The sequence below is a fragment of the Rhopalosiphum padi genome, chromosome 2 (genome assembly GCF_020882245.1).
Source record: "Rhopalosiphum padi isolate XX-2018 chromosome 2, ASM2088224v1, whole genome shotgun sequence".
Lineage (NCBI taxonomy): Eukaryota > Metazoa > Arthropoda > Insecta > Hemiptera > Aphididae > Rhopalosiphum > Rhopalosiphum padi.
The window spans coordinates 2,040,082-2,054,181 of NC_083598.1; the positions used below are offsets into that span (position 1 = coordinate 2,040,082).

General features: G+C 26.4%; 1 protein-coding gene across 2 annotated transcripts in view; it reads left to right on the plus strand.

Moving 5' to 3' along the window:
• The first annotated feature begins 10 nt into the window (after positions 1-10).
• Positions 11-14,100, plus strand: part of LOC132919947 (elongation of very long chain fatty acids protein AAEL008004) — a 28,639-nt gene continuing 14,549 nt past the window's right edge. The window contains exons 1-2 of one of the 2 annotated variants that reach the window (XM_060981898.1): positions 11-310; positions 13,506-13,642. In XM_060981898.1, coding sequence (XP_060837881.1) covers positions 13,582-13,642 — 61 coding nt within the window. In that variant the 5' untranslated portion in view covers positions 11-310; positions 13,506-13,581. Of the gene's footprint in view, positions 311-11,737; positions 12,010-13,505; positions 13,643-14,100 lie in introns of those variants that run through there. The other variant, XM_060981897.1, reaches the window with a different exon arrangement.

Sequence of the window (14,100 nt, forward strand, 5' to 3'; positions counted from 1 at the left end):
GCGGTCCGTGCGCATTGATTTTTATTACCTATCGATTGTCGCAAACGCCTTTACCGTATCGTAACGACCGGATACACGTGTGCACAAAGTCGTTTTTCCTTGTCGGTGTATTTATTGTTTTTATTTCCGGTATATAATTTCAATTTTCACCCGTCCAGCAGCTACACTACCAGCCGACAGATCACTTGGCTTTTTTTTTCTGACTAGCCAAGATATGACCGCCACTGAACGCTGTCCGGTAACCGGATCGTACGTGTTGTAGACGCCACTGCAAAACGTCATCTGTTCACCCTAAAATTATCTGCTTTAGGTAAGAAAATAATATTGCACGTAAATACACAATAGGTACCTAATCTTTTCACCTTACCTTGGTGTTTGAATATCATCCTCCCTTCTTTACCACGGTTTTACTGAATAGCAGTATCACCCACACCACATAAAACTTAATTCATGGTTAAGATCTATAGTATGATAAAAAATGTCGTGTATGTGTCTAACTACTTGTAGTATTCTCATTCTCTATACACCCTTCACCCAACACTAGAACCCATTGATGAATCGCAAGTCCAATAGTGGACAACATGCAAAATAAACTCATAGCTTTGTTAGATAATTATAATAAATTAGTGGATAAAACTGATATTTAAATATAGGTACCAATACATTTATTTTTATAGATGTAATTGTATTAAAAATGTGCTGTTATTGTTATTATTAGGATATCCTATTGCAGTTTTTATTTAGCTGGTAATACCTAAGCAAGCTAATAACCGTGGTAATAACTTTACAGTCTATATAACTATGTGTCTATTTATATAACAAATGTACATATTTTAAAGCTTATATAAAAAATATTTCATATTGATGACAATTCAATAAAGTTTTCTAATGATAATTCTAATTTCTAACATTTTTCTGATCACAAATTTTCTTCACATCAAATGTGCAAGCAGTCAACAAATGATAGTTTACTAGCTAATAATCAATTGCATTTTTGGTGAAATTCATAAATAAATATTTTTTCTGAGGTTTGTAGGTATATTGATTTTGAGGAGTTATAATAAAAAAAATTTTTGTTAAGCCGTATAAATTCTCCACATTTTATAAAGGGTACACTGTAATCCAGATTGTTGGTTTAGGTTATCATCTGTTTTGGTATATTGTATATAGGTAGGCATTTAATATCCTAGTTTAAAACTGTAAATGTATATTTTGTTTCTATTACAATTTAAATTGATTATGTAATAACTTCATGCTCGATAAACATATTAGTTGTTAATTAATTTTAATCTGAAGAGGCATCTCAACCTAGTTTTATCAATTACTGATATTCTTTGTAATAGTATTTGATTTATTTAGATAAATAGTTAGGCATTTTAAAAAGTAAGTTGTGAATATAGTATGTATGATAAAATCTTATTAGTTGTATCTATATGGCTATATTAATATACTTATCATCTAATATATAGACATGTTATATATCTATATTTGATAATACCTAATTATTATCTATTAAAATAAGTACTTTATTATTAAAACTTACAGTTTTACATTTAAAAAATTGAATATTACCTTAATACCTATTACAAATTAAAGTAGGAAGCATTTGTGAAGGTACTATTTATTTAAATTTAAATTTATAAAAATGTTGGAAAACATTTTACTTACTTTATCGGATTGAACCAATATATTTTGTATTTTAAACAGAAATTAAAACTACAGATATTTTTAAACGATAAGGATTAGGGAGTGATTTGTATATGCTAATTTTTGTTGTTATGATAAAATAATATATTTACATATATTATATTGGAATCAAATATTTACATACCTTACTAGGTGTCATTCATAACAAACTTGACCCAATCTAAAACATGTACTCCCTATATTATAATTACATGCCAAATTAGAAAGATAATTAATGTCTAATTGATCCCCTTTTAGTTTTCAATTTCATCAAATATTGTAGGTACTGACAATGTTTGCCTATTGACCTCTATATTAAGTTTGGTGCTAGTTATTTAATTTATTAATTTAACTTTATTGAATTTTATTAGATTAAGTCAATTAATTAATGAGTAGGTAGTTATTATTTATTCAGTGACATATTAATGGATACATAAAGAATCTACACCCTTTTTCATCAACATTTTGTAAAATTTAAGAATGAAATACTTGTTTTTAGTTTAAAATCAATAGGTAACTGTTAAAATTTGATTAGTCCATTTTCTGTTTTAAAATTATTTCTATTATTCTTTTAAGACTGTTAAAGATTTCTTTTTTCTATCTTATATCTTTATATGTATTTATTTTTTAGAGTGTAGTATTAAAATTAGATTGAATACAATGAGCGATTAAATAATAACGGATTTTTTTTATTTGTTAAAATGGTTTTTGTAAGAAGTTATTGCTTATTTATTATTATTTTTTGTCAATAGGTATTTTAATCTTCGCCTTGAAAAAGTTGGATATGAAGTATCTTAAGTTCAAATTTGTATTTTTATCTTGCTTCATTCATCTCAGCACATGCTAGTGGTGTATTAATGTATTTTTTTACTACACATTTGAATGCAATTATAAATCTGAACATTTTATTTAACGATTCTGATCAAAAATAATTTTTTTATTAGTTTTATAGAATTATTTCAAATTTGAAGTTTTTTATAAAAATAATTAAGGAATATTAAAATTAAAAAAAAAATCATTATAGTAATGAAGTAACGGTTAGTAATGTAATGCATTCTGAATAAGTACCTAATACCTATATAATATTATCATTAAAGCATTAAACTTGAATTAAAATGTCGGTGCTTAATACTCAAAGCTACAAATTCAACTGAAATACATTTCTAAAAATAGTACCTATTATTAGGATATAATTAAAAAAAATCTACTGTTTATAAATTCCTAAAAAATCTCATCAATGCTATATTAAAGCATTTATTCGTAAATATAATAATTAAATAAATATTTCATAAAAATGTGCTGTAGTTTAGGACTACCTACTTATTTGATTTAAAATTTAAAAATAAAATTAATATTGTTAAAAATAGAATGCCTTAAGTTTTATTTTTTCTAAATTTTTCGAGAAAAAGTGATATTACAAAAACCATTCAACGTTTTTAAGACAATTACATAATACCCATGTTGTTGGTGACCTTTTTCATATTAAATAAGTAAATGCTTGAAGACTTTTTTATTTGAACGAAAAATAACCAATAAAGATAAATGTAAAGTATTCGATGTTTTAATTTATATTATTAACACAAATACACAATAGCACGTTAAACACATATATGTGTTTAATTTACACGTGATCATAATTGGTGGTTATTATTATTATGCAATTATTAATTAATTTAATGTGAATAATGAATATAAAATAAATAAAGTATACACTATATTAAAGGTAATGGTATTCCTTATCTAGTGTATAATATCTACTACCTATAGTAATTTCTATTGTTGGCTAATGACAAAATAATATTCATATGAAAACAATTATGTTATTGTTTATTGGTAATGATTATAGCCGCGAAATTATCAACAGGCATACACAATTGTCCCAAAGTATTAAATACCTTTAACTAGCATCATCAACATTACATTTTCTGAATTCTGTAGAAGATTCTAACATAGATTAATAAATGCACGTTTTTAGGCTCTAGGATTATCAAGTTTTAATAAACATTACAATGTATATAATATATTAATTTTAGTGATATTTATAATACTATAGATTTAATTCAAGATAAAAAATATATATGTATATAATATATATATATATATATTAAGTTCCTTGCGTTTGTGTTTAGAATTACATATTCGAAATTTTTTAAAAGTTAAAATTGTAGGTCGTAACACTATTAACTATTAAGCCGGTTAGCTGGTTCGTCATTGGTTGTCTGACAAATACTTTTCTTTGACAATTACCGACTTTTAGTCTATGGGATTTGATATAAAACAAATCAGTGTACCTATAATTTATTATAATATATTAACACGATTATTATTGTTTAGCTACTATATTATAATTATAAACAATATATTTTTAAAATTTGTATTGTTAAAATTCTTCAGGTTTTTCCCCGTTATTTAATAGTAATATTTGTTAAAATGAAAAGTACGTTAAAAATTTGATAATTTGTTGGAGTTACAATTTAGTGTCGTTTAAAAACTGATTAGAAGTAAATTATAGGTAGTAGGTACCTACCATAGTTATGTATGCTTACATAATATTAATTATTTATTAATGTTTTATTTACCTATACCAAGCTGCACTACGTACCATTTAAACATAATCTAGGACCAATATTAAACTAGGTCAATTGAATGTAAAATAATTCAATTGTTCTACGAAAAAAAATATGCAGGTTTATTGTATACAATTTATGTATAATTTTAAAATTAAAGTTTTTCTTATTGTCATTGTTTTTAATGTTTGAATATTTTTGAAATTCGCAATTAATATTTATTTGTGTTTTGGATATTAAACTACCATCCAATATAAAATTAAAATAAATTTGAATGGAGTTTTAACCATAAATGATTGTAAAGATACTTCCTCACAAAGTACTTATTATATAAGAATACCTATAGTTCCAAGAATTTTTAATTTATTAAACAATTTTTAGGATGTATTTAGAATAGTTATTGATATGTCGTAATTTAAAAATATTTTTAAATAAAAGTCTATATTTGTAATGCGTATCAAATATACACGTTTTATTAAATATTTACGCATTTAATCTTTTTTTCGTAAAAATAGTAATTAAGTTACTACAATAATATACGAACTTTTTAAATATATTTGCTATTATAAAGCAATACAAACAAGAGCTATTTATATTATTATTTAATACAGGGTTTAATACCTAACCAATTGTTTTTGCTTAATCATTAAAACATGCAGTTTTTTTATATTATCCAAAACAATGTAATATTAAAAATTAGACTGGATCTCAGATGTTAGGTAGATATAATATTGAACGGAGTGCGGTGTTAATTCAGTTTGTATTAGGTTTATATAACTTGTCTATCAAGGTTTAAATAACATTCGTTTTGGACCTTAACCTGTTATGGGTTTTTCGTACTTATATTATGGGGCTTATGTACACAAGTTTATCCAAAACTTGTTATTTCTGTCCTTGAATAAATAATTTTAATTGTCAAGGTTATTATTATAGTAACAATTTTTCTGTTAAATGTGAGATATAATTAATATATTTAATTTTTTCATTTTAGAATAAAGTAATTGCTATTATGTTAGATAATAACTGCTTTATGTAATACAATTTATTTGTGCACTATAGGTATTACACTATAATGAAATATTTACTTAAACAAAATATACTATAACGTGTGTAGCTTTCAAATTGCATTTTTATATTTATTTGTGTATACTATAATATTTTATATTTTCATTAATAATAATTTAATATATTAAAAAATAAATAAACGTTTTAATAAGTCAATACCAGTTTTGGTTACTTATAGGTTTATATAATATGAGAATTTTCATAATATATTATTAATTCAGAATGTCGTGCCATACTAAATGTTTCTTATATTTATAACTTACTAACTACCCCTAAAATATTAAATTATTTAACTAATAACATGAATGTAAATAAGTAGATAACCAATTTTGTTTAAATTTTACTTGAGCGTCAAGTAAATTTCACGAATATTTTAGTTGAGCATCCAGTAATAATAAGATTAAATACAAGAAGATTAGTTAAAGCACGGATTATTTACGTCATAAACCATTTATAGATACTTTTTATTGGTTTTTACTTTACCTTCGACTATATAAAAAAAATCATTTTAGCTTTAACTTTGAATATCGGTGAAATCGAAAAGAACTTCCAATGACATTTAACTAGAATATTTAATATTTTTTTCGTTTAAGTGGAATACAAATAACATTGATTATACGTCTATAAATGTATACCTATAATCAACGAATTGTTGACGTATGACGGCTGATACTAAATTGTTTGCACATCGATTATTTTCTGTTTAGGGCTTCACGTTTTATTTACTACGACTATACATTATTGTGTTTCAAACTTATTTTTGGAGAAGAAGTAAAGTTTACAAAAACTTGATACTGAATTTCTATAACTTTTTTCGCCTTCATAATATTAGTGTGAAATAATAGTGTAATTATGGTCAAGTATATTATTATATTTATATTATATACTTTAAACCGAGGTTTAAAATAATGGCTTATCTTATTCTAAAAATTGGTTTTTCAAGTGAATTTTCAACATTTTATAGGTACTCTATGTATTATATTTATTAACTAATTTACATTGAATAATTATTGAAAAACTATTCCTACTAAATAACAATAATTACCATTATATTATATTATATAGTAAATCGATTTCGTTTACTGATGAAAATATATATTATATTATTTATAATAGATCATCACTAAATCTTAAAGGTTGACAAAGTAATTTGTGCGCAATATTGGTGTATACTGTACGGATTTTTTTATTAGTACTTCTTATTTCTTTAATTGTTTGGCATGTTATGATAATTTTGTCATAACTAGTTTTTTGTTTGGTATACTATTCGCTACGTCAAGTTTATATTTTGAAACTAGTTTCATGCTATTATTTAAAATATTTATAATATAGTTATCTACAACTTTTGTATATTTTATTTAATATTTGTGATTTTATGTTAAATTTATGTTTGTAATTTAAAATATTACATTATGGTCGCTGCAAATGCTGCAATGCCTAATAATTCAATCATGGTATGTGGTAAATACGGATACCTAATACCTATAGTCTATATACTCCGTCTATAACGAGAAATTGCGTTGCGACTCAACGAAAATCGGTTCTTCTACACATCCTCACACGACGTTCTGCCATAGGTGTGACACAGGTCGATGGCAATGTCGTGTGGGGATCGCAGAATCGTCGTGTTCTATATGTAGGTACCCGACTGTAGAAATAAAATTCAATTTCTACTATTTTTAGTATAATTTTAAATTTTAATATTACCTGACCGTTGTTTCTTCTAGAGGTCATTACAATTTTTTGACTAAAATAACTGACGATCTTTACTACAGTATATACATTCTAATAAGTTAAAGTTGAATCGGATAATTAAATGAAATTATCGTTATTTATTTATTTCGATTTAAAAAAAAAAGTATTTTGTATGCGACATTCCCCTATATCAATTAAACTATATCATCTTATAACATTTTAATTTTGTTTTGTATTTTAAATAAATTCGTATGCAAACAACAATATTTAAAGAAATTAACTAGGTAAATTATGTTTTACATTACAAGTATTTATACTTGTATTAAATTATAAATTCCTTCTAAACTAAGTATCTTTTAGAAGTTCTATAAATATAAAGCAGGTAACCTATATTTTAATTAAATAAATAAAATTTTAAATATTTTTAAATTAATTATTGTAAATTATTTTCCGTGCATTTATGTCCAGTGGCATAGCCAGAGGAGGGTCTTGGGTGTTAACCCCCCCCCCCCCCTTCGACCGTATTTTGGTGATATTAATCAATAATCAGTATCATTCAATTATTTTATTATTTTACCACGGTTGTAGATTTATTTTATTTTATTACTACCCCCCCCCCCCCCCCCTAAAAAAATCCTGGCTACGCTACTGGCCCCTGCCTGCCCTTTACAATGCACGGCGAATGTTAATTATTATTATTTTTTTTTTTTGCATCGTCAGTTGCATGGTCATTGGCCTACAGTAATTTTTTTGCTTGTTTAGATGAATTAAAAGTTAATAATAAAACTTATTTATTTTTTCAAAATAATATTTAACTTAATTTCTTTAATACAAAGTATTGCTTATCGTTTGATCGTGTCTTTATTAAGTCCCAGTGTTAGATTTTTGACTCCGAAACACCCTAAATTGGACCTAATGTATTTTATGTTCTTTATTCATTGTACCCGCGGGTAAAATCTGTGTACCTATTTTGAGTCGATATATATTATTTCTTGTTTTATTAGTTATTCGTACTTTCTGTTTCATGATAATTGGACTATAATTGTATAGTATTTTTTATTTATCTTAATTTTCTTTTGTATTTGTTGTAAACGAGTTTATTGATGTCTTTATTTGATTGTATACCTAGTTACATTTAACAAAATCCTTTGCCTTATCTTTAGAAATCTAACTTTTAGATCTAATTTTTTTATTTTCTGGAATGCTACAGTGCTTATAGTTTTGCATAAATATTATATTATTTGTTATTTTTGTTTGTTTCATTTGTTATTAATATTGCATATTATATTATTTATAAACATTAAATTTTTAATAATAAATATTCACCTTAATAATATAAAAGACTATAATACCTAATGTATATTAAATACTAGACGATAAAAATAGTTTTGTAGTATGCTATTTTATTAAAAATTACATAAAATATCATTATCTATATATATTAATGTACCTATAGATACAGTACTATATTAACTTATATGTACTACAATATTGATTATCACTACTTATTGAAACATATTTTAACTAAACAAATATATATGGATTTTCTTATCAACAGTAGGTACTAGTTGTAATTACTATTTGAACAATTCACTATTCAGTCATATGAAACATTCATAATTCAACTAACACACCTGATTTTTAAATTGAATATACTAATTAAAGGCATAATATATTGACATTCAGTTATTTTAAACTTCCCTCTGTAAAGATCTCAAATTTAAATGTTTTATTAATTGGTGTATAACATTATTGTTTTTCATTTATTTTAGAAATTGTATTATAATGTACCTAACATACGCTAACACATTATGCTCTTATGTTAATATATTAAATTGTAAATGTGGCTTAAAATACCCCGTAAAATACCTTGGCCAAATTTGACCAAATTTTGTATACAAATAAAAAAAGCTGTTTTTATGTTTTGTATATGATGGCATATATTTGATTAAAGTAATATATATTATTATATTATACAATAAACATAAACTTACACGTTTGATCTGTTAAGTAATTTTATCAGAGGGTACATTTATAAAATAAAATTAGTGTTTTATGCCAAGTATATTATAATTTTTAAAACAACTATTTTGATATTAATTAATTTAATACATTACCATATGGGAATAACATAATGATATTGTTACAAGTCATAAACGAGATAGTTCTCTATTGATGGCTGCATTGAATGTGTTAGTCTAATTAGTATAAGATTTACAGTTTACACATTACATTTATAATATTTATAGATTGCAACGACGCTTATTTATACATTTAGCTGAACTTGGTATAACGTTTGATAACATGGGTCATATTATAGATCATTGCACGTAAATTGTATAGTTTTTAAATATTTATTTGGCTTTTAAATGATTTAACTTTTATAAAAATATTTTTCTCCTTTTTAATTTTTGTTTAAAAGTTAAAACCTATAATGAAATAATGAAGTAATAGGTAGTACCTACGAACATATTATATATTATTTGTAAAGCTTTAATTTTATTGGAGTAGGTAGGCTAGGTTAGGTACTTATTTTATTTACTCAGCTTGTTCTTGTTTGATATTTTTTATTCATTTTATTTTCGTTGTCGAGAATTATGAACTATTAATAAAGTGATTATTGAGTTGGTGTTTTGGATATTTTGATACATTTTGGATAGTTTAGAGTTATATACCCAAATCGTATGGGTTTGATGAATTAGATAATAATTTGGCTCGACCTATGTATGCAATGTATATAAATAAATTTGGTAAGTCTGGTGGCACAAGTTTCATATTTTGAACGGTATATTGATTAATGATAACCGATTAACTAAATTATAATTATCGTAAGATCAACAGTAATAATAATAATCATATTGGGAGTTATTCGAGATCGAGTGGCCGCTGCTGATTTAGATATTACTAACTTATTGTTATTGAGTTATTATTTTGAATTAACATAGTAATTTAAATCAAGGCTTCGAATAGCATAATGCTGTTGGTTCGGTTAAACTATGTTTTTCACTAATTTATTATTTATAAAAAGTATGAAAGAGTTGTGTATTATTTAAATAATCTTACAACCAGCTATTATCAATATTAACAATAAATATTGTTAAGTTTAAATTACTATAGGATTTTAAAATAAATAATTAATTATTAATTTACGTTGAGAATATGCATTTATAAAATTATAATAAAATCTACAATTAAACAATGCAATATATTTTGTCTATGTTTAAATATGCACGGTATATTATAATAATTTTATTATCTTTTAAGTTATTATCAGCTTGAATGGGTATTTATTTATATTTTTTACCAATTTTTCTTAAAATTGAAAATTATTTGTCCAAGAAGTCGTCTCCCTCCCGACAAAAAATAAAAATCAAGATATTAATTTAAAACTTAAAAATCAATTTACTAATTATAAGCACATTTTTTTAATAAAATAAACTAAGTCGACATGTTGCGTAAAATCGACCCTTAAAATTTAGGGTCTACTTCATGAACACGAATTCTTTAAAATTCAAAATGTACTTAATTAATATTTTACGATTACTATGAACCATTAGGCACTATTATTATTATAAAAATGTATTTATCAAAAGAAATGGTTTAAAAATATGTTAAAAAACTGAAATAGTTAAATAACTAGATAATATTTAACAAATATATTGTAATACCGGTATGCTATAATTGAACGTTAAATCAAGTATGTTTTGACAAATGATACACAATTTAGTCATGTTTATCATAGACTTGAATACCTGACTAATATTTTGATAAAATTTCAAAAAGTATTATTTTTATTTTTGGTATTTGGTTATTGTATTCTGTAAATTAATCAACTAATGTTCGCTAATAACTTTACTTATTAGTTATTACCTAATGAAGAATTGAGATTTAAATCCCATCGTGTACTTAAATATTGTAATATATTATGTAATTACTGTATCATTGTATCATAGTAATAAAATGACAACAAACCGAAATATATTGGCAATTTAAAAAAAATATATCATCATTATGGTTATTTAAATAATTAATAATTGTCGTGTAGACGATAGTATGAATGAAACGTATGTATTTAATAACGCAGATAATCTCTACACCTTTCTACTGAAAAAAGATTTGAATGAAACATTGTATCCCATTATATAATAATTTATACGAGTATATACACAGTTGGGTGGTGTTTATTTTAAAATTCGTATTGCTATAATTATTATCGTGTTATATGTATTTATATATATTTTTTGTTTTAATTCTGCATCAGCAGCAGCGTTTATATTTACTACGGTCGTTCGTCAATAGGTGGGGTATTGCGGTTTCTCTCTTGATCTCCTCCCCGATCGTCTTCTATAATATACGAGCAGGTCTTTTAAAATACTGTGAGGATACCTCTTTTAAGGGGTAGAAAAAAAACGACGACGATGATGATAATAGTAATAATAATAATATGACTTTATACATAATAAAACATTCGTTGCCGGTGCTGAGAAGGATTTTTACACGGTGTTCGTCCCCTCTCACTCGTTAGTCGCTCTCATTATCTTTCTCTCTCACTCTCTCCCGGGCCGACGCACACCACTCGCCATCTAAAAAAGGCCAGTAGTAGTTGTAGTTATCTCGTCCGGTCACCGCCGCCGTCACACTCTCCCACTCCCACACATACACGCGCGCGCCGCCTCTGACGACGACGACACGGTGTCGGAATTGCCGCCGCCGCCGCAATAGTGGTCTTATAATAATCGTCCACGGTATCGGTCCAGTCAACCGCGTGGCTTTCGTGCGTATCGTTCGACGTTACCGCCGTCGTCGCCGCTGTCGTCGTCGTCGTCGCGTACAGTGACATGAAACACATCAAAAAATCAAAATCAAAATAAGCATTATATTATAATACAATATTTTTAATACGGTTATTATATTCGACTGCCGCCACCGGACTATTGTGTTTCGGAATAATATCGGTTACCTCGGCGTTTTAAAAAAACTTATTTTGTGAAATAAGGTAAAGTTAATTTTTTAATTTATTTTTTGCTTATGTTTATAGTATATTGTAAGATCGGTTTCACGATTGTCTCTGCAGATTATAGCAGGTTTCGTAACATCGGATTGTTACCGTGTGTTCGGTTTCGACGGGCTCGATTCTCGTTTTACGCATATTGTTGTTTTAAATATAATAAGATTTTTTCCATTTTTTTAGGATTAGTACTTTAAATACTTTACCTGTACGTATATTTCGTCTGCCTTCCCCACTCGGTGATATCTGTGTACACGCCTCTGGCTGATGAACCGGCAACGTTTGCGAGTTGAATTATGTATAATATGCTCTCTCGTCAGTTGATGTGGTGGTGGTGATGGTGTACGTGGGTCGAATTGCAATTATTATATTACATTCGATTTGAAAGATGGCCATATATTATGAAAAAAACATGCGCGCGCGAAATGCAATACCCGCGGTTGACGACGGGTGTTTTGACGCGTCGCCGTGACGTCATCGTCAGGGACGGCGGCGATTAGCACGTGCCACCGCACCAGCAGTTGTAATAACGCTCTTTTTAAAACTATAAATTATTATACGTAATACTATATTATTAGTTTATTACTAAGTACGTATGTTTTAGCGCGATGAAAGCTTATAAGTTGGTTAATTTTTTTTTATTTCAATCTTAAATGTCGTTTGAACTACTATAGCATAAATCATTATTTACAATTCGCGAAATAATATTATCGCTGTAACGGGTAAAACTTTGGTTCGCTTTTGCGTCGAAACCCTTGTGTAAAACGCGGATTCTAGACGAAAATCAATCAAGTTCTTATATTATTAAGTCATAACTTCGTCACAGCGAAATACACGAACACACGCACAGACAACACAATACAATATTATATTATAATAATGTATAATATGGCTTCTTTACATAACCCGAAGAACTTTTAAATTTCCTTACGATTGCTGCCGCATCGGCCTAGCACGTTCTATGCTTACAGCTGTTGACCATGATGATTTACACTTTATAATTTTAGAATTAATCGTTATAATATAATATATAATATTATGCTACTAGATACAATTCACGAAGATTGAAATGTAAATAATATGGATTTGATTACAATATAGGTAGGTCAACTATGCCTAATATTATAATACCTACAAGAGTAATAAACTTACTTATAACTTAAATTATTATTATTATCCATGCGTTTATTTATAATGTATGAAAAAAAAATGGTTTAAGTGTTTATTACAAAGTCGCACCTGTCCTTCCTGTTTATAATATAATATTGTACCCTACATGTATGCGGTTTTCCTGGTTCAAACATCTTGTTATCATATCGCGTTGAATACCTGTTTTTTTTTTGTTTATTACGTGAGTTTGTTCGGTTTGCGAACGAATCAACTTATAAACTGTTGTTGCTTTGTTTATTGTTTTTTCTTCTTCTCCCGCCGTATACGTTTCTTGTTATGTGCATAAATTAATATGACTTTTCGTTTTATTTCAGTACCTACTTACTGGGACAACTACTACAGTCATCGGACAGATCTATAAGAGAAAATAACAATAATAATAAAAAAAAAATGGCACAACTAGTCTTAAACTTTATCGACAGTTACCACGACATAATGGACAACAAAAGTGGTGAGTACATTTATAAAATTAAATATTATTTTCATTTAACGGTATCAACTTTCGATTTTAGTATTACGTCAAAAAAAACCTTAATTCTAAAAGAATTATGTTATACCGGCAGAACAGGTGGATAATATGTGTAGATACCTATAGGAAGTGCGATTACTACCATGTAATCGGTGGGGAAAAAATTTGCTAGGAGAAAGGTGTAGATGTAGGTCATTAAGTAATATTTTTCTAACGAGTATGTTTTATTTATTTTAATAAACGCTCCTCTTCCGCACACAGGTATAATAGCTATATGTATACTGTATAGGTATGTTTTAAAAATTTAAATGACAATATAAATCGATCGGAGTCATTATTATGGTTTCCGATTATGTGAAAATCGTTAAAATGCATATAATATATAGTGTGTACTAAAGCAATTAAATACATTTCTTTAAGTTATTTTTAGCCATAGGTGT